Source organism: Danio rerio, chromosome 5, assembly GCF_049306965.1.
Source record: "Danio rerio strain Tuebingen ecotype United States chromosome 5, GRCz12tu, whole genome shotgun sequence".
In the NCBI taxonomy this organism is placed as follows: Eukaryota; Metazoa; Chordata; class Actinopteri; order Cypriniformes; family Danionidae; genus Danio; species Danio rerio.
Genome location: NC_133180.1, coordinates 25,558,902 through 25,585,512, shown reverse-complemented (window position 1 = coordinate 25,585,512; position 26,611 = coordinate 25,558,902). Strand labels below are relative to the sequence as shown.

Sequence of the window (26,611 nt, the reverse complement as noted above, 5' to 3'; positions counted from 1 at the left end):
TCTAGTTTTCAAAATATTTTTCTACAATTGCTGGATCTTTTTATTAGTCTTCTCTTTTAGATTTTCCTCTTAAGACATAATCAAATCATACTTTGTAAAAATGACGAATCACCTCTGCTATTTTGAGGCTGTCAGCACTCAGTGAAGTGCATCCTTCAGCAATGCATTTTTTTTAAATACCCTTCCTTAATTCCCCTTACCCACTCTGTCAATGCTCAGTCCTATCATCACTTGAAGTGTGGGGGAGATTAAAAAGAGAGTCCCCGGAGATTTCTAAAATGACTAGCCAGACTGTTCCCCAAAAAAATCCCGTAAACCCTCGTCACACTTATCCATTGTCCCTCCTTCATGTGCTGAATTGGCAGAACTCTTCAGCAAATCAAGGGCAATTCAGTTCCTTCCACACAGAACACTGAATAGATGTGTTGCCCAGAAGTTCTCCACCTCAGCGCAAAGTCAATCCTCTATCCATTTGAAAGACCGCAGCCACAGAGGATTGTGGTTTAAGGATGAGGCACAAATTACCCTTGAGGGGATTATTTCCATGTGCTGGTTAGACAGATGGAGAATGTGAAAGGGAGTCTGGTGCTTTGCTGACAAAAATGAGCATTTGTGTGTGATGCTGTGCAGGGCCGTCACTTAAACGCATTTTAGCTTGACTGAAATCCAACTAGTGGATCTAATTTGCACAAATGCAGAGAATTAGTAACACTGTATATTATGGTATGTTGTGAATGATCAACATGTATTATTAACCCCTGTGAATTGTTCAAATTTACCTCTATTTCGTTAAGTTCATGGCTGTTTTTGCCCCATTGACCTCCATCATAGCAACATTTTTTTAATCGCAAAGCCTTGACACCAAATAATCATGCATTCTTGATTGTTGGTGGTTTTTCAACAAATTAATTTTGTAATTTGACCTGTTGATCATCAGTTGGTCACATTAACCCTTTACATACACCCACCGGCCACTTTATTAGGTACACCTTACCAACTGTTCATTAACACAAATTTCTAATCAGCCAATCACATGGCACTCAATGCATTTACACATGTAGACATGGTCAAGACGATCTGCTGCAAACCGAGCATCATAATGGGGTTTAAGCTTGATTTAAGTGACTTTGAACATGGCATGGTTGTTAGTGCTAGATAGGCTGGTTTGAGTATTTCAGAAACTGCTGCTCTACTGGGATTTTCACGCACAACAATCTCTAGGGTTTACAGAGAATGGTCAGAAAAAGAGAAAATATCCAGTGAACAGCAGTTCTGTGGGTATAAATGCCTTGTTGATGCCAGGGGTCAGAGGAGAATGGCCAGACTGGTTTGAGCTGATAGAAAGGCAACAGTAACTCAAATAACTACTCGTTACAACCAAGATATGCAGAAGAGCATCTCTGAACGCACAGCACAACGAATCTTGAGGTAGATGAGCTACAGCAGCAGAAGACCACACCGAGTGCCACTCCTGTCAGCTAAGAACAGGAAACTGAGGCTACAATTAGCACAGGCTCACCAAAATTAGACAATAGAAGATTGGAAAAATGTTGCCTGGTTTGATGAGTCTCGATTTCTGCTGTGACATTCGGATGGTAGGGTCAGAAATTGGTGTCAACAGCATGAAATGGTTCAGACTGGTGGTTGTGGTGTAATGGTGTGGGGGATATTTTCTTGGCACACTTTGGGCCCATTAGTACCAATTGAGCAACATGTCAACGCCATACCTGAATATTGTTGCGGACCATGTCCACCTCTTTATGACCACAGTGTACCCATTACTTCAAGCAGGTTATTGCGTCATGTCATAAAGCGTGAACCATCTCAAACTGGTTTCTTGAACATGACAATGTGTTCACTGTACTCAAATGGCCTCCACAGTCACTTGTTCTCAATCCAATAGAGCACCTTTGGGATGTGGTTGAATGGGAGATTCGCATCATTGATGTGCAGCAGACAAATCTGCAGCAACTGCGTGATGCTATCATGTCTATATGGACCAAAACCTCTGAGGAATATTTCCAGTGCCTTGTTGAATCTATGTCACAAAGGATTAAGGCAGCTCTGAAGCCAAAAGGGGATCTAACCCCATACTAGTAAGGTGTACCTAATAAAGTGGCCGGTGAGTGTAGGCCTGTGCAAAAAAGTTTCTGGCTTGAAGTTCTATGGAGTATAAAAGCAAACTATAGTGTGTGTGCATAAATACACTTTCTATGTATACTATGTTCTGAGAGCTATGGTGCTTATTATGATTTTCTCATATCAAGGTAAGTGCGCAAAGGTCTCTCTCAGACATGCAAACACACACATACACACACACACACACACACACACACACACACACACACACACACTATAAACCATATAACATATAAACCATATAAGAAACTCGGCTTTTTTTAACTGATGATCAATGGCAAAAAAAAAAACGAATTGTACCTCTTCCAAACAGGGAAAACTACCAACAATCAAGAATACATAATAAAATGGTGTTAAGTTTTTGCAATCGACAAATGTCATTATAATGGAAGCTAATGGGGCAAAAACAGCCATGAACATAACGAAAAGATAGTAAATTTGCCCAGAGTATATTGTTGATTTTTGAAAGAATTTAAAGCATTTTTTCCAAAATATGTGTCAAAAATAAGACTTGTCACCAAAAATAATTCCATTTGCTGAAAAAACATCCCCAACAGCAAAAAAAAAAAGGGTTGTGTACTATACTGTAAATCGCTCTAGGTAATACCATGTCCTGAGCAAATGAAAAAAAGGTCCCTATACCATGCATTTTTATCTTCACACATTGATACACATTAAGGATTTTCACTCTTGATATTGTTAACACTGGGTTATCCCAAACCCTGGAAAAAATGTAGTTCTGGGTTATCTGTAATCATGTTTTACACTGGTCATAGACTGTAAAACCCAACAGTCAATTTTATCAACTGAAATGAGTGTAGTTAACTCAAAATTGACTGAAAGTAAATTCTACTCATTTATAAAGAGTTTTGAACCCATTGTTGAAGGTAATGAGTTAATTAAATTACTCAATAATTTAACTTAAACGGAGTAAGTTCACAGTACTCATATAGATTTTTTATTTTTTTTTTACTCAAATGGTTTGTTGCAATTGGTTTCCTCAAACAGTTTGAGTTGTCTTAACTTATTGTGTTTTACAGTACTCAGTTGGTTTGAGTTCTCTTCATTTATTGGGTTTTACTCTGCTCAAATTGCTTCATTTACTCAAATGGATTAAGCTCACAGTACCAATTAGTGCTAGTTTTTAAACTTAAATAGTTTGTTGCAATCGGTTTGAGTTATCTTAACTTTTTGGGTTTTTACATTGTACTATACTTACGTTATACTTGTAGTTCAGCTATAACTTTAATTTTAAAGTGTCTAATGAGAGGTTAAATGCTATTGTATGACATTTTCGGTCATACTGGCAGCAACAATGAATAATTTACTTAAGAAAGAAAGAAATATGACAGCTAATAAGTGTATGATAATGTATCTCAGAAACACAACAAGGCTTCTGTCTTTTAAATAATGTTATTGGCTTAATATTCAGTCTATTTCAAAGTAAGAGCCTGCCCACACAGCCTTTTAATTGGCTGTGGATTTTAATTTAAAGACAAATTGCTTGTGGCTACATTTTAATTGCTCTTCATCTGGTTAGGGTGTGGTTTAATTCTTTCTCAATGTTCTTTATAGATGTGTTATTTTGTTTTTTAATCTGAAACTATTAATATAAAATAATGCAATACTACTGGAACAAGTGGTGACTTTGCAAAAAAAAATCTATTATTCATCTATAATGAAAGCAAAAGCCTTGACTTGCTGTCTAATTAAATTTTTTGTGCAGGTTTGTCAAGCATGGAGAAATCAAACGGAATAACAAAATGCAAACAGTTTTACTTTCACTTCACAGGCAGAGTTTAGACACACTGTTAGACTACGAAGTAATGAAATAACACATTCCTCACCCCCATTTTGGCAGATTGGCAATTTTTAGTCTAATTAATAACCTTTTATTTTAAAATCTTAAAGAAAGTTTTATAGTCCCATTTAAAAAAACATAAAGGTTATATATAGGCACTAAAACATTGCTCTCTTACAGTGTTGCTGTTGATTGGGCAGCGGCGCAGCGCCAGAGCAGTGTGTTTTAGTCAAGCAGAAGGTCCAGTGTTCGCTGGATTCCTGCTGATGTGTTCCTGGCTCTTAGTTCATCCAGCATGTTTTCAAGTGAGCAGACATTGGCAAGCTGGATGCTTGGCGTAGGGCACATCAGTTGAACAAGTCTTTCACTCAGGATTAAGTTGTATACCCAAAAAAACTATCCTGCACCTCAGTGGGGAATTCAGTGAAGCTGAATGTTAATCTCTGTTTGACTTTTTGCATGTCCAGTAGGGTTTGTCTATCAGAAGATCTCTCTAAAGAGAAAGACGAGAAGATTCAATTGCAGTCTGCTTTTTGTTCTTCCCTGGCTGCCGATATAGATCTAAACTACAAAAGCTTTGGGATATCCTCATAGGGGCTATTTAACAGGCTTAAAAAAGGTTGCTGAAGTTGCATTACTGTTAAAAACAGTCAACATGTTTCTGCAACAGAAACTGTGTGGACGTGTTCATGGCCACCATATTAGTGGGGAAGAAACATGAGGAGATTATATTTTATCTTAAAGCCTTTCAGGGGAGAATAACATGGGAGGCTGTGTAAATATATCGATGTATCAGCTCATAAATTGTTCCTTTAGGGAATCCTGTCTCTGCAGTGATGTCACAGATGATGATCTCACATGATGAGCTCAGTGTTATTTAGACTGTGCCTGCCAACAGGCACTTCAGCGACCCCCTGCTTTTTATCAGCTTGTTGGACCGCTCCGATAGCAAGATACTTTAGCATAGAAGATTGACTTTTTTTACAGACTGCAGCAGAGAGAGCTTAATATCTGGAGGATGTTTATGCTTTCTTTGAAATAGTAAATTTTGTTTGTTTTTGTTTCAGGTCCACAGGGTGAGAGAGGACGGGATGGCTCACCTGGTAAAGACGGTGAGTTTTTTTCATTAATTATTTCTTTCTAAGAGTATTTTTTCATCCTTGAGTAGGGCCTGACAGAATCTGCGGACATTTTTTGCTAATTATGTGGAATTATGTGGAATGGTTTTGAGAGTACTAAAAACTAAAGTAGACACATGAAATGAACTTCAAATTAAGGTTTACAATGCAAATCAAATTAGAGCCACTTGTTTGGTAATTAATGTAAGACTCCTATAAAATATCCTCTTAAAGAGCCCATATTATACATGAAATAGGGTCATATCCTGGTTGTAAGGGTCTCCAACAACAGTCTAATATGCATGCAAGGTCAAAAAACACTTTCATGGTCTTATAATCTGCATTTATTTTTACCTAATTATCCCAGCGACTCCTGTATGAATCGTCCAGTGATTCATTTGTTCCCAAACCCCTCCTTAGCGCGGAGCTAATCTGCGCTGATTGGACCGATGACAGTCTGTCGCGATTGGTCGACTGCCTTCAGTCAGAGAGGGAAATGGCCAATAGCTAATCAGCAATTTAAAAAGTAATCACAGTTCATACACGCTCGATAGTATAGACGTGGATTTTAGCTGCCACACTATGGTGAGTGGATAGTGCCACGGATAACCGAACGAAGGAGACAGTCGTGTACTCGCCATACCACACACACACAAAAACACACACACACCTCCGGATGACAACGCTCCCGCTTCCGCCCGCACCCGCCAGGTTTTAGCCTGAGAACCCGCTCCGTTTTCTGCCCGCCGCGCCCGGTCCCGCTAGAGCGGAGAACACAACCAAAAATCACCCAGTATACAGTCCAGACAGCCAAGCTGTCGTTCGTTCGTTCGCTCTCTCTCTCTCTCTCTCTCTCATACGCGCGCGTGCGCACTAACACACACACACAAGCACCACGCAGACTCTCTCTTTCTAATTCGCATAGCAATATCCGTGATATTGCTAGACAGCCCGCTCCCGTCCCAAATTAAACCCGTTACCGACCGCTCCCGCGATTTATTCGGAAATTTATTCCCGCGGCTGTCCCCGCGCCAGATTTCTGCGGCGCGGGAATAAATTTCCGAATAAATCGCGGGAGCAGAACTCTAGCACGGAGCTCCATAAACAAACAGCACGCGTCGCGTTTTTAACGTGACTTTGCACGCGATAAGATCAAATATCCAGTTAACCTGATACAGTACACGCGGTTACAAGTAACAAATCACAACTAAATACATTTGCAAGCAAGAGTAAACGAGGCAACAACTTTAACCGCACGTACTTACACTTGAGAAATGGAAGAAACCCATCCTGACGTCCATCAGTTACTCTTTACTGATCCTTCCTTTAACAAACTCAGATGAAGTATTCTTTGTAGCATGTAGCTTCCAGAAGTTTCCAACTGCTTGGTTATAATGCTGAGGTTTCATCTTTGGGTAGAGACTCAATATATCCATCTGCAGTGTGACTTCAATCGACCGGCATGTTTGTGTGCGTGTGTTTGTGGGTGTGCGTGTGTTTGTGGGTGTGTGTCTGGGTTTCTGCGTCAGAGGGCGGGGCCTCAGGTTTGAAATCTCCCGGGTTTGCGCGTGCACGTGAATAACTTGGTTTCGTTCGTACGTCATGGCGAAACACCTAATGAGTCGGTATCAAGGCGACTCGTTTGAAGCACTATGAGTCGACTCTTTTATAGATGAATCAACCGTTTTAAACACTGTATTCTTACAGATTTAAGCCTTAGCTGGATACTTCGCTTCACTTAGAGCTGTGTTACACACTACATGGAGGGGAATTTTCAAAAACCCATAATATGGGCTCTTTAAAGGTACTTTACAAACTCTAATGTACATAAATCATATAAACAATGTTGGGTAAGTTACTTTTAAAAAGAAATAAATTACAAATTACTGATTACTACTCGAAAATTGTAATCTGATTACATTATTAATTACTTCATGTAAAATGTAATCAGATTATTAGTTACTTCACTTTAAGTTACTTTTAAAACATAGAATATATCTATAAGAATACAAAATAAACTGCAGCTCTTTCAGTAATTTATTATTCACAGAAAAACATTATAATGGGTTGATCACAGCAGCTTGACATTTTCAAAATTCTTTAAGAATTTGCCCAAAACTTAAAATTCTCTCATCATTCATTTGTTCCAAACCTGTTTGTCTGTTTTTTTAACACAAAAGAAGAAAACTGGATACCTGTAACCATTGACATCCATAATATGAAAAAGCTCTGCAGTGTTTGAGTGTTCTGTGTTTGTCTGAGGTAATAAGTCTACCGAAATTTGTATATTCCAAAGTATGAAGCTGATCGGTTAGTTCTTGTTTCGTGACTCATGGTTTTCAACTACATGTGCCTGGGAAATGGGAGCGTGTGCAATATGTGCTCCTAAAAAGACGCGATATGTGAATAGTCCCATAAGCAGCTATGCTTCTCTTCACATTCAGAAGATACCTTTACTCCCGATCCTGCACAAAAAAAATCTATTTAGGCTGACTTGGGTTGCTGTGTTTTTGAGCACTGGAGTCCTCCTTGGTGACAAGTATTGTCGTTAAATGCTTTCTTTTCAAGTGCTTGAACAAGTTGCTGGTCGAGTTAAAAGCAGTCGAAAGTTCTTTAAAGGTTCAGGACACACTGGAGAACTTTTTTTGAGCTTTTGTCAGCTAATTTCAGCTTCCGGGTTTAAAATGATTTTTGGGGCGGGATCAAAATCGGCGACGTAGCCCAGTACTGCAAGTGCAATGATGACGCGTCGGTTTCTCATTATTATTCATAGCGGAGTTTTCTTATCCTATGAGAAGAGCCGGCTGCTTAATTATTCATGAGACCTGCCAGACCTGCCAGAGTCAAGCCCGAGCTGAGACACGGACCCAAGCACACAGTTTTTAGCCGTTCATGAAGGCTCATATGCATTTGTTTCCATGATCCACGGGGTTTGTTGCATGTTTTCCCTGCGATCTTGTCATGGCCGATCATACAGCAAAGCTGTGTGTGTGCTGCTAGCATTTTTGTCGGGAGAGCAGCACGAGAATTAGAGAATGGCGGACGCTGTCTTTTATCAGGAGTTCGTTCACATTCAGACACATCACTGTGCTGCTGTGTTTGCCTAAATCCTCCAGATTACCAGCAGGGCTAATGGTTAAAATAGACAGGTCAGGAGACCTGCTGCACTGAGTCTGCTGGATACAGGGATTGAGGGAGAAGTCCTCATTTATAGGGTTTACATGAACACACCTTTCTTGATAATGATATAAATTGCGGTTATGTGTATATGAAATTACGAATAACAAATGTAGCAGGGCACTAAAGCTCTATTCATTTCTTTACATTTTAACTTTGTAAACTATAAACTCATGCGTCTCCTCACGGTTTGTCTCATTTTGTGAGCTAACTGACTACAACAGTTGTTCGCTCACGTTCTCCCCTGCTGGCTACGCCCACTCCTGCCCGATGCTCGCGGAGCTCCACGCCCATTAATCATGCATCTTTTGAAAAAATTCTGAAGTAGACTTTAACCGAAAGTTGGGGGTGTCATGGCCCTTTAAAGACTGGACATAGACTGCATTTCACAGCAATATTTTCGTTTTTACACTTAATGCAATCAAAGTAATGTCTGTATTTCTAATTGAAGAAGCAGCCACTCTCGAGAGCAGCTATTTCAGCTCACATTCTCCAGCAATTTAAAAGCGCATGCTTCTTAACTGACGTTGCAGCAGAAAATGTGATTTAAAAGAAGCATTTTTTCTTCCAAAAACTATATTAGTGACATAAGTTATGCTGACTTTACTAACTGTAATCAAATTACACACATTTTAAATCTATTTTGTTACATTACTGTGTAAATGTAAAACAAAAATGTAATTATAATAAAGTAACGCATTACTGTGGAACGCCTTACACCCAACTCCCAACCAATAATGTTACTGAAATTAATATAAATACTGAATAAACATATATTTACACACAGCTACATAAGTAAAAAATAATTGAATCATGGGCCATTAATCTATGGGTTTTTATGCGTACACATTCCATGTGGGCTTATTCTTGAGTTAAGTCTAAAGGAAGCACAAATTCACACTTATGGAAACTCACAATAGAATTTTGCTGCCCATTTGCCCATTCACTTTGTCAGGTTTTAGGCAGAACATTTCTAAAAGCAGCAAGTATGCCTATCTCAATAATCAATGTCTTGATTTATTGTCAATAAATGGAGATGACCTCAAAAATCTTTGGTGATGCAATATATTTCGCCCATTGTGTTTGCTTAAAAATTGATGTCAATGACATTTGATCTGATTATTCAGCCTCTGCCATCTCGTCTAATCTCTGTTGTAACTCCCTTTCGAAAACAATCATTTATTTTTTGGAAAACCATTGACAGTTTGAAAGAAGTTTTCCAAAAGAGCTCTGTTTCAAAGCTGCAGTCCACTTCCAGAAAAGTGACACACATTCATAAATAACGATAAAGCCATTTTACAAGCACATTTACATTCTTCATCACTGGCGTCAATGTTTAGGTGAGGACATTTACTTTTTAACATCAAATTACAGAAACTAAATAACCTTAAGAATGAAACGTTTTTGCAAAGGTTTACTTGTGTTATCATGCTGTTGTATCACCTTTATATATTCTTTGGCATAAAATAACAAGTTATCGCATTAATATCTGGGACAATGTTTTATAATATTAGATTATTTATTGTGACAGGCCTAGCAGCCCATTATCCCATCATCACTAGAGTGCTGGAGCCATGACATTAAACTCAGATTACAATAATTCAGCACTGGTTCCCTTGAGATTTGGTGGGTTTTTAAAATGGATTTTTTCAGTTTACATTCTGTGTTAAACATATCTTGATAGATCTTCGACATTTTGCTATACAACATGCATTACACTCATAATGAAAACTATTTTTTAAGCAGTAATTTTTATTTTTAAAATGACATATGTTTCTAATAAGTAGCAATATGAAAATATTTGGGGTGTGAGTGTGTGAAGTTAGGAGTGTAAAACAAAATGTCAGTGTCATTAAGTTTTGTTTACCCCAGACCTTACTTTACTCATTAAATGAAATTAAAAGACAAATGAAAATCTCAACAGTAAATTAGAGTAACAGTACATTAGTCTTCTATAACAGTAAATTAGTTATCTATGTTTTGTCATCACTGTTCAATGCATGAATAAATAATATGAAAAAATATGTTTTAGTTACCTTTTTAACAATTATGAAAACTCTTAAAAAGAAAATTATGTCATCATTTACTCAATTTCAGGCCATTTCAAAACTGTATGATTTGACTTCTCCTGTGGCACTCAAAAGTCTGTTTTATTAAATAACATGAGGGGGAATCTGTGTTCGCGTGGGTTTCCTTTGGGTGCTTCGTTTTCCCCCACAGTCCAAAGACATGCAGTACAGGTGAATTGAATAGGCTAAATTGGCCGTAGTTTATTTGTGTGAATGTGAGAGTGTATGGGTGTTTCCCTGTACTGGGTTGCAGCTGGAAGAGCATCCGCTGTGTAAAACATATGCTGGATTAGCTGGTGGTTCATTCCGCTGTGGCAACCCCTGATGAATAAAGGGACTAAGCCGAAGGAAAATGAATGAGGGGGAATACAGGATAAATGTGATCCTGTACCGTAAAATTAGTCATAGGTTTAAATTGTTTAAAATTAAGACTTTTACATCATATTAAATTTGTATAAATACAGTAATATGTCCACTTGCTGAATATTTATAATATAAATTATTTGACCAAGAAAAAATATGACATATATAATAAATATTTGACCAAGAAAATATGGAATCGAAAGCTTCAAATAAATCTTATACTGGAATTATTGCCTTTAAATTTGACTAAATTAAGTTCCTAGCAATGTACACTACTAATAAAATTTACAATATCAAAAACAGTTTTTTTGTCTTCCTTTAAATGAGAATGTAAGTAAAAATCATACTTAAATATTTAACCAAGTTTGTGAATTTTTTTTAACAAAACAACTTTTTTTTTAATTTGCGGACTTTGGGTTTGTACGAATAACTAGACATTTGTGGTTTGTGCATTTCAGGTTACACGTTATCAGATACAGATTTCATAGTTCGAGCTTCAGTTTGTTGGCCATATTGATATCTAACATACATTATATGTGTTCTCTTTACCTGTAGGTAAAGCAGGGTCTCGAGGTCTTCCAGGACCCAAAGGGGACGTTGGAACCAGAGGACCATCTGGGGCTCCAGGGTCTAAAGGAACAGCTGGTCCTCCAGGTACTTTTAATAAATCAGTCCCACAACAATTATGCAATTCTGAGTGTGCCTCACAGGTCAGTGAGCTTGACAAAACTACTCGAAGAAAACACATTCTTTCACTGACACTTTACTCACATCTACAGCAGTTTTTTTCACATTTGCACAAGACACTTTCCTACAATCACTCCATTTCTCTAAACAAAAAAAAATGTGCATTTATGACAGGTGAGTGGGCTTGACAAACCACCTGTAGAAACACTCTTCTCTCTACAAAAGAAAACTCCCCCTCTTTACTCATTAATTCATTAATTAATCCATTTTCTTTTCAGCCTATTCCCTTTATTATTCAGGGGTCACCACAGCGGAATGAACCGCCAACTTATTCAGCATATTTTTTATGCAGCGATGCCCTTCCAGCCACATCCCATCACTGGGAAACACCCATTAACACACATACACAATGGACAATTTAGCTTACCCAATTCACTTATACCACATGTGTTTGGACTTGTAATTTTAAACAAAGTCCGGCCAAAACGATTTTGAGTTCACTTTGGCAATTTGAAACAGCTGTCCAAAGCAAACTTTTTGGGGAATTCATTTTGCTTCTAAACACCTTTGAGCTACCATTGATCTGTGACAATTACGCAGTCAGTGGATGTGTTCTGGAATTCCACCGTTTTAATGTGCTTTGTAGTTTAGAGTCTGACAGGAGAAAAACATCCAGCACAACAACACCAATATAGCAATATAAATGAACTAGACAGTTGAGTAGATGTTCGATTGCTCACTGGAAGATAATTTTTAAAGATTGTTTAAAGCAGGGGTCACCAAATTTGTTCCTGGAGGGCCGGTGTCCTGCAGATTTTAGCTCCAACCCTAATCAAACACACCTGAACAAGCTAATCAAGAGCTGCGTCCCAAATCGCATACTTATGCACTATTCTACGCCATTTTGTAGTATAAATAGTGTATGCAGTGCGTTCACACTGAAAACTCTAAAAATAATAAGTGCACTTTAATTACCCGGATGACGCACTCATTCAGCCGCTAAAATGAAGTGTGTAATGATGGACACTTCACGCACTCAACGACCACAGGTTTGCTTACGTAGCGGAAGGGGCGGAGCTATCGGACGCACATGTTGAATAACTTTATTTAATTTGGATGGTGAAAGCAAAATTCTTTTACGAGAGTGATTATAGCGCCTCCCGATAGTGATTGCGGCAATACTCACGGCAGGTATTATTTGATAATTTGGCCGTTTACTTCAATGATTTGGCAACCGTCAAACGTCATCAGGGAAACGGTTTGAATTTCCGCTTAGTAAAAAAAAACATTAGTGTGCCATTTGGGACGACACTACATACATATACTACCCTGTTGAGTGTGTAAGTGCATAAGTACATAGTGCATGAGTGCATAGTGTATAGTGTGCCATTTGGGACGCAGCTATGATCTTACTAGGTATACTCGAAACACCCAGACAGGTGTGTTGAGGCAAGTTGGAGCTAAACCCTGCAGGGACACCGGCCCTCCTAGACCGAGATTGGTGACCCCTGGTTTAGAGTTTTACACACCAGACTTAAAGCACAACCCCATCATGCCACATCTAATAAAGTTCATTCTTCCATTTTGTGCATATCTGCGGCAAATAGAAAGAATAGTGGCATGTCGCTTAATGCTTCTCGTGCGACAAGCTGGAGAAATCTGTTTGTCTTATTTGAAACTGTTCTTCTTTCTCAGCCGCCATTGTTGTTGTGTTTAGGAGTCTACTCAATCTTTTCAAACTTATTTTGGCATCCAACAAAAAACAAAAACCAACCTTTATGAAGTTTACCAGGGACTTGATAGTTCTTTTGAATAATTAGCTAATCTTGTGTATATTGAATCACTGAAGGCCTACTCGATTAGAAGTCGTTAGACAAAAACGTCTGCTAAATGTAAATATAAACAACACTATAACAGGATTCTGAGGTATAAATCACTCTTGGACTAAACACAAACATAGAGTAGCTGTGTCCTCTAATGGTGTTATATAAAAAAAAGCACTGAAATTACACATGCAGACTTTGTCTTTGTTTTAAGATGGCGAAAATTGTCTTTGTGTATAAGTTTATATACCCATATCCATTAATAACAGAGCTTGGTTTGCTTGTGGAGCTTTGACCTATGACTTGTAAGAATGCGGTTTCTCACCATGCTAACTTTTCTGCCATAAGAGACACTATATGAAGACACTGCCGAGTCAGCATTGAGCCCCAAGTCCACTTGCCAAAATATTTGTGCTCAGACCACACTGTAAAAAAACCCTTTTTTGTTCACAGCGTGTAGTGCTTTGCTGGGGTTTGCCTAAAAACACACATTAGCTAACATACCGCTTACCCCGAGACACAAAGATAGTACAGAATTTAGTATTGTTATGATATTTGAAACATGGCCACAGGTATGAATGGAGTTTTAGCCAGAGCCATGACTGACTGAAAGGACTTTAAAGGGTCTTAGGTCTTTCCCCTCACCCTTTCCTGCCATGTGAATCCAATCTAAAGTGAACACGAGATATGTATACAATACTGGCTTTTTATTTCTTCCATATGTTTGCCAATGTATTGTTTTTCTTGGATTCAGATTTTTCTTTACGCCTCCATGTCATGCACAATGAACTGTATCTGATTGCTGTGTTCTCTCAAGAGAGGCATGTTTAAATAAAGCAAGGTAGATCTGGAGGAAAATAACGTCACGGTATATGGGCAGCTGACATGACATACTTAAGGGTAGTTGAGGTGTCCCGCAGTGATGAGCTGTTTTTAAACTTAAATTTTAAACATCATGTTGTAACCCAGGCTCATTATTAATATGTACCCTTATATACATTTCTGGAGAGCGTAAAAATATGTCACAGTAGCTATTTTTTTTTGCAGATTTTGTTTTCGAAAATTCACCAGAGGCCACTGTGTATGCTTTTTCGGATCTGAAATTTCTCCTGGGATTGCCATTCATGCCTGCTTCTCTCGCGTAAATCCACCAGAGGCAGCTGTCCACTGACCGACTGACTAACCAACTGACCAATCCCCCACCCACCCCTTTCTTAAACCCAACCGATAATGTTTTCAAAAGTACCGATTGACCCACCCACTGCCTTCCCTAAACCCAGAAATGACAGTTTTTAAAAGCGGTCCAAAAAAAAAAAAGCCCTCGCAGCCGCATGATTTTTAAATTTTTTTTAGTATGTACCACGTTCTCACCCTGTTATTTACTTGTTTATTTTATTTTATTTTATTTTATTTTATTGGCTTTTGCTTTACCTTCTTACTGGAACTATTCTTCGCTGAATTTAAAACCCATTATCATTAATCAACACCTTTCTGCGTCTCAAGTCTGCCGACTTACGCGGCGAGCTACTGGGCAAACTTGTATCAGAGGTAAAGCCGTCCACACAGAGGAGAGTGGTCAGCTAATAGCGTGAAAAGAAAGAGAAGCCATCAGCAGCATCATACCACCCCGCAGCATTCATTTAAAAAGAAGAAATGTATCCATACGTATCTCTGGCTACATAATTTGCACTCTACAGAAATGTATGTAAGGGTATGTTTTCACAATGAACCAGTGTTGTCATTTTGATTCTCCGTTTTATTCAGCTTTTTTGACTTTCATGAGTAATGTGTTTTATGACGCATTAAGTAAGACTATAGTACACTGTAAAAAGTGATTACTTGACTTTGCTTTTAAAAAAAAGAGAGTTACTCGTTTAGTAGTAATTATTAAGTAAATGACCTATGTTTATAATTATAAAAGTTAAGTCAATGGGTTTACTGACATTTTAAAAGTAAAATCAACTTGTTGCTTTTAAGGCAATTGGTTTACTCCCTTTTTTTAAAGCAAATCAACTAATCGCTTTTTTCGTGTACATGGACTTTAATTGATTTGTACTTTTGGAAATGTATTTACACTGCAGCACTATTAAAAGGGATCAGGTTTGGGGGGGGGGGGGGGGGTAGTAAAAATGGAATAATGATGATTCACATACTTGATTTTGGTCACAGTTTATTTTAATGTCCAATTCACCAATTACACTTTTTTATTAACAAACCATTAACTAAGAGTTTTAGCTCAATATACTACTAATTTGCTGGTTATTGGGTTTAGGTATGGGGTAGGATTATATATTTAGGATAAGATCATATTTTATAATGCTAATAAACAGTCAATATAGTAGATACCATCACTATCTATTTTTAAATCACTTTTGAAAACTTAGCTGTTCAGTTTGGCGTATTAGTATTATACTAATAGCTTCGTCAACTGCTTTGTTTGTAAATATTATGTTGTATAAATAATACTGTTTAGTTACTGGCAAGTTTTGGGGCTTCAACACCCTTCTTATTGAATATATATGTTGTTTCTATTGGTTTTTCTATGTTATATATGTTTTTATAGTTTTAATAAATCTTTGTGTGTCTTATGTACAAGACTTTTAAATGTGCTTTTTAAATAAATTAACGTGAACATTATAGCTTAGTAATAGGCAGGTAATAAGCCATTATGGTATGAGATGTAACTTAAACTAAATTGCTACCATGGTTTTTATCTTGTCTTTCTTTTTTTGAAAGTAAAACATTATGTATGTATAAATAAAATTAATATAAGAAGATTAAAACCACAACTAGCCTATGCTCCAGTGTACAACCAACATGATTTTGCCAAGACATGTTCCCACATGAACATCTGTCCAGTCAACCAACTAGATTTGTGGAATATGTTTAATTACTGGCAAGTTTTGGGGCTTCAACACCATTCTTATTGAATTATTATTTCTGTCTGATATTAGGTTTGGGGTAAAGTTAAGAATAGGGATTGATAAAGACAAAATATTTGGACAGGCATGTTGTTTGAAAGATGTTGATGCATGGACATGTCCTACTTGGTGAATTCATGTAAAAAAAAATCATAGCAATTCCATAGTCCTTTTTTAAGTGGGATAGAAAGGATGGTACTGGAAATGCCAAATTCAGTGATCATAACGCCTTTCTATTTTTGTGTGGTTATGATCATGACTCAGCAGAACACTATTCCACGCACTTCCTGTTGAAGGAAAACAGGACATCCTCTTTACATGATGCATACTGTATACACAATGAACTGTTATTCACTCAATTAGAATTTCACAAAGTAGACACGTGTGACCTATGCAGTGACACTTGTCTGAGTCCACTTCACACACATGCTGTCTGCTTATTTTTCATAGAAATTTATCTATTGGTATTATTTAAAGCAGGCCAAAATAATAAGTCTCATTTATATGTAGATTGTACACCTAAAGGATGCACGCTTACAGCGAAAACACTGATAGTTCACATGGAGTCACAGTTGAAACCCATAAAGAGATGTCAGAGATATGTTTCTGTTTTGTATGTGCAAGAGGTCACCGGAAAGCCTTGACACATTTGTGTTGCCAGATCTTGCTTGAAAACAAATGTCAATAAGTACAAGCTAGTCATGAACTTATAACTTAGAAATATATTGTGAAAATTACTGAACAACATCAGTTGAACAATTTCACAAACTTTCCTTTACAATTAAAATCTACAAAAATGCTTATAATAAGTAGTTTTGGCATCAGAGGCAAACTGAACATGCTGTGTTAAAAAGTCCTCCAGTACAAACTACAATAATATCATTGGTGCAATTTGGCAAACAATGAATGTTTGGTCAAAAATAGTTAATGTCAAAACTGCGAGATGCTATAACATTGACGTACATTGATTCCCATGCTTTCAGTCATCACAATTTCAAGAGTGAGTTGAGTTCTGCACACACTTCCATATGATTATTTAGTGGATTCACTCTCATATTTCATCCTTAAACTTTACAGTGTGTATTGAACATGACATTAGCTCTTGGTTCAAATAGATTGTTCGAGGTTAGTGAGTAATAGGTAAAAAAAAAAAGGGGGGGGGGTAATCACAATTGTTTATCTTATTAGCTTTATAGATAATCATTTTAAAAGATGTGTACGCTAATTCTCATCTAACCTCTTTTCCAAAATAATTTATTTTGCATTGCATTGCATCAACTTTTAAACACATAAGAAGCAACTGACTAGAAATGGGGTGATAAGCAAGGAAGGATATCACAGATGAGTATTAAAAGGAAATGAAAAAAAAACACAAGAATCAATAAAACACACAAAGACAGGCAGATGAAACTTTTGCTCTGATCACACACTCACCAGCCGTGACATGTTGCTTTTCTTTCCTTCATTATTTTAAGCTATCAGGCAACAATAAACCAGCTGGAAGGATCTTTTGTAGATGCACACACACACACACACACACACACACACACACACACACACACACATCCATCTAGACAGAGAGCTGTATGAATCAGCGCAGTCATCGGCCAGGTTTTAATTTATTACACACCAGAGTCGCTAATATGCTCCGGCATTTAGCAGTGTTTATTTGAGTTTTCCCAGCTCTCCCTGTTAGAGTCCAGCACATGGCCATTACGAACCCCCTCCTGTTAATTACAGCCCACACACACAGTCACCCACTCACACACCACTCTTATATTAACCCATTTCCTAGAAGAGTATCGAAATGAAATACTGTATTCTGCCTCAATCTGTGCTCTCTTTCACTTCCTTCCCTTTAAGATGCTTTAAACATCCTGTGACTTCCTAGGAATTCTTTTATCATATAGTGTAGGTGCTCAACACAGTGTGCAGAAACACTATATTTGTTCTCCTGTTTCCATTGAATAGGACAACAGTGCCTTATGATTGACCACTCAGGGGAAAGATAGACTGAAAGGTAGCACTTAGTATTTTTTTCTCTCTCTCATGCTTTTTTATGCTTTCTCCTCAGGTCCTCAGGGACCACCGGGACTCCCAGGAGAGAAAGGCCTCCCTGGGCCACCAGGTCCTCCAGGGCCCCCTGGACCTCCAGCCCCTGTACCTGAACAAGATGGTATGTGTTATCATCTTGCTTAAATGATAATGTACTGCTTGTCATCCGCTTATCAGCACCAGTGTTGGCTACGTTCCTTTAAAAGAGTAATTAGTTATAGTTACTAGTTACTTCTCACAAATAGTAACTGAGTTACACAATTCTAAAAGTAACTAATTACCAGGGAAAGTAACTATTGTGTTACTATCTATTTAAATAAAAATTCTAATTTGTCAAATGACTATAAAATAAATATAAAACATTGTACACTTGTCTAAACTGTTTTAATGTTGTTGTGGGACAATGTGAGAGACAACCATCAAATTCTACATCATCATAAATATTGACATTACTTTAGTTGCACAATAAAACACAACCAATGGTTTAGAACTTTAGGTATTTATTGCACAGACCCCAACTCACAAGTCTTGTCAACAAACAAATAAAAATATATAATAAACAGCTAGCAGAGCTCTAACGATCACCTGCCTTCTTAACCACTTATTTCGTGGCGGCATGTGACAACGCTTCGTTAGATTACAATTACTTGTCACCGACACAGATAGACAGGGATGCCACAGATTTTTTCTTGGGAACAAGTTACACCATACTTAAACATTCTTTCCTTTTACCTCAATGAGGGGAAATTAGTACATAAATTTACAGTTTGTAAACACTACCTTTGAACTTGTTGGATTTTCCATCGTTCTGACTGTGAACACCCGCACTACTCTACCTCTGATTGGCAAACGATGGAAATGTACTATATCTAAGCCAATCATCATGTTCTCGATGAAACCACATTCACAAACACATAAAATCATCATCGCTGGTTGGTTATGTGTCCCACTCCAGCCCTGAAAACACACCCCTGAGAAAGAGAGGTCTGGTTAATAAAGGGCCTACTTTACTTGCAGCTTGAAGTAAAGATTATATATATATAGATATAATATAAGAGGTAATATCTGATTCTGACTGAGTCTGAAACTGCATGATCGAGCCTGATTTCCAATCATGAGATCAGATATGGACATCTCTAGTAAAAATGGTGGCATTTTCAATCTAAATCATTCTTTAAATAAAAAATGCTTTAAATAAATATTTGAGCTTGAAATTTGGACATGTCATCAGATATCTATAGAATAAAACAAATATTATAATTGTACTCAATCTCATCACAATTAAATCTAGGAGATCCGAACAAACTAAACATTTGGTCTCTTAATCTTTCTCAAAGCTGTTTATTAATTACAAATAAACTCCCACAAAAGAAATGGCTTAATTGAACTATTATTTAAATAGATGTTTGGAAATACCTCCTAAAGCTAAATTAAATGTGTTGAAAATATAGTTTGTCAGACGTGTGTTTGGAAAGAATGAGTCTTAATATATAGTTCACAAATGACATTGTTCTTTGGAACTTCACATTATCAAATCATCCAAAAATATCTAGATTTTTTTTCACCGATTTTTCAGCAACACAACTGTTTTTAACAGCATTAACAGCATCCGATGCACTAATTCAGCAAAAAAGAATAATTTCTGAAGGATCGTGTGGCACTGATGACTGGAGTAATGATACTGAAAAAACTAAATAAACAAATTACATTTTTACAGTGCATTAAATTGAAGTTATTTTAAATTGTAATAACATTTTGCAATATTACTGGTGACTATAAGACTTCTTTCAAAACTTTTCAACCTCAAACATTTGAACAGGAGCGGTTTCTTATCAAATATCAAAATAACTGGACATGTAGCTCTGATTTAAATGGTTATTATGTAAGTATAAACAGACCGCGGAGTGATATGAGAGGCATAAATCTAGAACAGTTCTACTGGAAATCATTTCCCTGCAAAAACAGTCAGTTACAGTTTTGTGGTCATTTTACAAAAACATCTGACCACAGTGTTCCACAAATGACCAATCAAAATCAAGTATCCTAGAGAGCTGTTACAATTGCCCCCTTTTGCTGTTTTTGGCCCTGTCTTTCTCCCTGCCTGCCTCTCTGTAAATCTGTCTGTCTTCAAGAGCCATATATGCTGATCTCTCCCATGAGCTCTTCAGATTTTTCACACCTCTATTATCGAGTTTTTGGGGAAATTGCTGTAGTGCAGAACCAGACATGCACTTGTGTCAGTTGTTCTTGATATAAAACATGTTCAGTTATTTAAGTATAAAACCCTAATAGTAGCCACTCATGAGACATACAAGTCAAACTAATGTACTTTTTATATTGATACTGGCTTTTATACTGCAACCGGGTGAATTTGAAGCTTTAAATAAGTCACACAAATGGATTTTTATTTATTATTTATTTATTTATTTGAATATGTTTGCATAAATTCACCAACCACTTTGATAAGTCCACCTGTTCGACTGCTTGTTAACGCAAATTTCTAATCAGCCAATCACATGGCAGCAACTAGATGCATTTAGGCATGTAGACATGGTCAAGACGATCTGCTGCAGTTCAAACCAAGCATCAGAATGGGGAAGAAAGGTGATTTAAGTGACTTTGAACGTGGCATGGTTGTTGATGCCAGACGGGCTGGTCCGAGTATTTCAGAAACTGCTGATCTACTGGGATTTTTACCACAACCATCTCTAGGGTTTACAGAGAATGATTCGAAAAAGAGAAAATATCCAGTGATTTGTAATTCTGTGGGCACAAATGCCTTGTTGATGCCAGAGGTCAAAGGAAAATGGCTATACTGTTTTTTCCAGCTGATAGAAAGGCAACAGTAACTCTAATAACCACTCACTGCAATTGAGGTATGCAGAAGAGCATCTCTGAGTGCACAATACGTCCAACCCTGAGGCGGATGGGCTAAAGCAGCAGAAGACCACACCAAGTGCCACTCCTGTCAGCTAAGAACTGGAAACTGAGGCTACAATTCATACAGGCTCACCAAAATTGAACAATAGAAGGTTGGAAAAACGATGCCTAGTCTGATGAGTCTCGATTTCTGTTGTGACATTCAGATGGTAGGGTCAGAATTTGGCATCAACAACATGAAAGTATGGATCCATCCTGCCTTGCATAAACAGTTCAGGCTGGTGGTGTAATGGTGTGGGGGATATTTTCTTGGCACACTTTGGCCCAATTTCGGGCCCAATTGAGCATCGTATCAATGAAAATAAAAAAAATTAATAAAAAAAATAAAAGGTAGGTGGTGTACCTACCTTTTATTTTTTTTACCATACTACCTTAGTATAGTTGCTGACCATGTCCATCCCTTTATGACCACAGTGTACCCATCTTCTGATGGCTACTTCCAGTAGGATTACATACCATGTCATAAAGCGCGAATCATCTCAGACTGATTTCTTGAACATGACAATGTCTTCACTGTACTTAAATGTCCTCCACAGTTACCAGAGCTCAATCCAATAGAGCACCTTTGGGATGTGGTGGAACGGGAGATTCGCTGCAACTGCATGATTCTATCATCAAAATCTAACATACTATGTATGTTTTTATACTAAAAAAATACAAATATATGCAGAAAAAATATTTTCAAGATGTTTGTTTGTGTGTGAAAAGCCTGATTTTAATGTGCAGTTCCTTTAAATCTTGTCAGTAAATGGTAAAATATTGTGATTGGCTAATGCTAGAAAATAAAACAAATATATATATATATATATATATATATATATATATATATATATATATATATATATATATATATATATATATATATATATATATATATATATATGACAACAGTTATCCATAATAAAACCCTGAATTGCAGGCAAAGCATTGTGAAATGAATTATACCTTCTGTAAGATCATGTAGAGCTGATTGCTTTTTTTCTACAAAATCCTCTTGAAGATCTTTCCATTACACTGTGCCTTTGCAAAATAGTCTGCAGTCAAACACTGAAAAAACATGTTTAAAAAGTACAAATTTAAATGTATTATTAAAAATAAACATATACTTGAATAAATCTACTTGTTCCCAATACCTCCTGAAATCTGTACAAAAACGCAAGCATGCTAATTCTGTTTTCCTTTTGTATAAGTACATAAATGATTTGTTTTCAACAAGGAGGAAATTTCATGTATTAAAACGTGCTGAATGTTTTAATCGAATAAAAATCTCTTATATGTAAAAAGATCAAGACAGCTTTGATTCCACATGTCATGACCCCTTTAAATGAGCCCGGAATAAATATAAGTAGAAAAAGAGGGCTGGATTGAGGAATTAGACTAACTTCAGGGCATCTCCTCTCTCATTACTCCTCCCCTCCGTCCCGCCATTGATTAAAATGGCAGGTTTCAGGAGGTAATGCAGGCTAGACTCAACAGCCACATGCTGGGGGAAAAGACCTGTCTGTCTGCCTGCTGCTGATGTCACTCAACCGCTTCCAGATGTGCACAGCCAAAACAGCATGTGTGTGTGTACTCTGTTTTGAGACGTACACTCAGTTAAGCTCCAAGCACGAGGGAGTGTTTTATAATAGAAGCAATAATTTTTTAGTGTGTGTGTCGTCACTCTCGGGGAGGACTGGCCCGTGTAGCTGACTGACACTTCACCTCGCCTCAGTTTTATATCTGCTCTCTGCTGAACGGGACACAGGCCTGCCCAGACCTCATAAAGTTTGAGAATTTTCAATTTAGGGGCCTTAGAACTTTATAACTCAGTTAAAGCTGTTATTCCCATGATTCTACCTTCAAAGTAATCAGGACAATTAAAGGGTCCGCATGGGGCTTCAATAGAAAAACACTGTCTTTATTGGAGTTTCCTGTCTGCGTCTGAGCTCAGAAATGCCCTGCAGACACAGAGGTTACAGCAGACTTACCTGCTGAGGCCTGAGACTCACAGAGAGACAGAGGGATGGACAAATGGAAGGGTGGATAGATAGATGGACAGACAGAGAGATGGAGAAAGGGACAGATGGATAGACAGGTAGGCAGAGAGAGAGACAGATAGCAGACAGACAAATGAACAGACAAAAAAAACATGTACAGACAGACAAGCAGATAGATGTACAGACAGAAAGAGAGAGAGCCAGATGGACAGACAGAAATGCAGAGACAGATAGACACATTGACAGACAGACCGATAGATGGACAGACACATGGACAGACAGATTGACAGACAAAAAAAGACAGGTGAACAGACAGACAGAATTGAGATGGACAGACAGACAAATAAACAGACAGGCAAAAAGACAGATTACAGACAGACGGATGGACATAGAGACAGACAGAAAAGAGATGTACAGACAGGCACACACAGACATAGAGATAGACAGCTAGACAGATGAATGGATAGAAAGAGAGAGACAGACAAACAGACAGACAGATACATGCAGAAAGACAGACAGATGCATGGATAGACAGATGGACAGACGAACAGGTGGACAGATAGAAAGTGAGAGAGACAGGTGGAAAGACAGACATATGGACAGGCAGACCGACAGACAGAAAAGACATGTGAACAGACAGACAGAATAGAGATGTACAGACTGGCAAAGAGACAGAAGGCAGACGGGCAGACACAGACATACAGATAGACAGACAGACAGATGGATGGACAGACACAGAGAGAGAGAAAGAGAGAGAGATACAGACAGACAGACGGACAGACAGACACACACACAAAGACGTATGGACTGATACATGGACAGACAGACTGACATAGACAGATGGACAGACACATGGACAAACAGGAAAGACAGGTGAACCGACAGACAGAATAGAGATAGACAGGCAAACAGACAGAAGGCAGACAGACGGAGGGACAGAGATAGAGACAGACTGACAAAAGAGATGTAAAGACAGGCTCACACAGACATACAGATAGACAGACAGACAGACACATGGAGAGACAGATGGACAGACAGACAGACAGAAAGAAGTATGGACAGATAGACAGCCAGAAAAGTGCTGTGCAAACAGACAGACAGATGGATAGACAGAGAAAGACAGACTGACAGACAGACAGAAAAGAGATGGAAAGATAGGCACACACAAAGGCACAGACGGAAGGATGGATGGATGGATGGATGGATGGATGGATGGATGGATGGATGGATGGATGGATGGATGGATGGATGGATGGATGGATGGATGGATGGATGGATGGATGGATGGATGGACAGACCGAGAGAAAGAGAGACAGACAGACCAACAGATAGACAAACAAACAGACAGACATACGCATGCTGAGACAGACAGACAGACAGACAGACAGACAGACAGACAGACAGACAAACAGACAGACAGACAGAGATCTGGACAGATACAGTCAGAAAAGAGCTCCACAGACAGACATATAGATGGACAAGACATTGACGGAGAGGCAGTCAACCTAACAAAGAGAGAGTGACAATGGACATACAGGCAAAAAAAAGATGGACTGACAGAGACAGATAGATGGACACACAAAGAGGCAGACACAGACAGACAGACAGACAGACAGACAGACAGACAGACAGACAGACAGACAGATAGACAAGCAGACAGACCCGCTGTGAGAAAATTGCTAGCAGTTTAAAAACCAATCTGAGGAGACCAGACAAAACGTCTGCTCTGTCTACTGCGCATAGACGACCAACATTCAGTTTCACGGTATTCTGTGGCTCAGACTGTAAACAAAAATCTGATGTTGGATTTTAAAGCTATTTTCACACAGAAATTGATTATAAATGGTCAAAATAACTACAAAAAGTAGCACACAAGACAAGATTTTAGTGTTTTCTTGTAAAAATGTACTTCAATATTCATTGTTATAACTTTGAAAAATCATTTTTACAATGCATAATAATGGATAAACGTCAACACACCAACAACAGTGTCAGTAAAAAAATTAAATCAGTAAATTAATTGACATTCAGCAAGACATTAATGAGCATTTATAACAGCAATGAAAGCATGCATTTGTACAGTATGTCTTTATTGCTTTATTTTATAATCATATTAAATGTCTGCTCTGATTGTCATGCTTGCATGTGGGTCAGTAAAGGAGAAATTACAGCCCTCACACAAGAAAAAGACAAAGAAAACCATTAGGCTGCAAAACGAAAGAAAACTGCTGGCTTGTCATTTTTTGTTATTTAATTCCCTTCTTGTGGCTGAAAATAAAAGCCAACACATCAAAATGCCACAACCAATATTAGAATTTATGGTGTGCCAATATTTTACAGCCTGCCACAAATCACATCACTTATTCTTGTTAAATAGCGCCGTCTACAGGCAAGTAGCTATAATGATGCTTTTCATCAAGCCATGGACTACCTTATTAAGATTTGTGTTGTTTTTAATTGTCACAGGTCTGAAAAAAGAAAGTCTGCTTCATAACAACTTCCCAGACCTTCGAGTGGCCCCCTCGCACGGACCACCAGGCCCAGCTGGACCAACCGGTCAGTAAATCAGAATTAAGAGAACATTTTGATTTCATTATTGGTCATGCATACCATTTGTGATCTCTACGATTAAACTATAGAACATTTTGAGGCAACAGAAATAATGGTCCTGATGTATTCCCTGTTTTACGTTGTTTAATTTCTATAGCTTCCAAGAATCTAAAAAGAGCCATATATTAATAAATAATGTTATGATAGCTGATTTAACATTAAGTCATGATTGAATTGCCTCTCGTTACAGTTATAGAATAGTTTGATACCAAGCAGGAAATGTTTGTGGGCTGGTGACATGTCCACAATGAAATGGTCTATGTACAATCTTTTGAAAGACTAATTTAAAAATAAGAGAGGACTGAAATATTTTCATTTTGTACAAATTTTTGGCATATTTACAGAAGTGGCAGCAGCATTCTGTATATAAAAACATCCATGAGATGAAGGTCAAACATACTGAATCGTCTTTAATTTCACGGTGCAGGACAATTTTTTATGCCCCACATTTCAAAGTATTAACTCATTGTTATTATGCCACTATTCATTTTTCACGTTTGATCTGATTTGTTTTCATACTGGCAGAATTTGTATTTCCATACTGTATAAATTGTATATTGAAAATATCACACAATACTAATTTACACTAGACCAGCAGTGCCCAAACTTTTTCCTATAAAGGGCCAAAAAGCAAACTTGATTGAGGGAAATTTTTTAATTTATTCAGTAATATTTTAAAATAACTAGAAAACATATTGACTAATGCACTATCATTTTTAACGTTTAATAATGAACTTATTACAGTAAAACCAGAGTTCATACAGTCATGGAAAACCTGGAAAAGTCATGGAATTTTGACATGCCATTTTCCAGGCCTGGAAAATTTTTGGAAAAATAGAAAAACCCACAAGGTTTTGGAAATGTCATGGACATTTTTGTCCAAAGCAACTTAAGCTGCTGTCACACTAGAGCTTGTGATTGCAAAATTC

General features: G+C 37.6%; 1 protein-coding gene across 7 annotated transcripts in view; it reads left to right on the top strand.

Annotated features, from left to right (window-relative positions):
- The window catches only part of emid1 (EMI domain containing 1), a 129,484-nt gene that overhangs the window by 88,457 nt on the left and 14,416 nt on the right, over positions 1-26,611 (top strand). For 6 of the 7 annotated variants that reach the window (XR_012406859.1, XR_012406858.1, XM_005165226.6 and 3 more), the window contains exons 7-10: positions 5,008-5,052; positions 11,223-11,321; positions 18,173-18,274; positions 25,539-25,628. Coding sequence is in view for 4 of the 7 variants with exons in the window: in XM_005165226.6 (XP_005165283.1) it covers positions 5,008-5,052; positions 11,223-11,321; positions 18,173-18,274; positions 25,539-25,628 (336 nt within the window). In the remaining 3 variants the exon portion in view is untranslated. Of the gene's footprint in view, positions 1-5,007; positions 5,053-11,222; positions 12,130-12,827; positions 14,483-18,172; positions 18,275-25,538; positions 25,629-26,611 lie in introns of those variants that run through there. The other variant, XR_012406860.1, reaches the window with a different exon arrangement.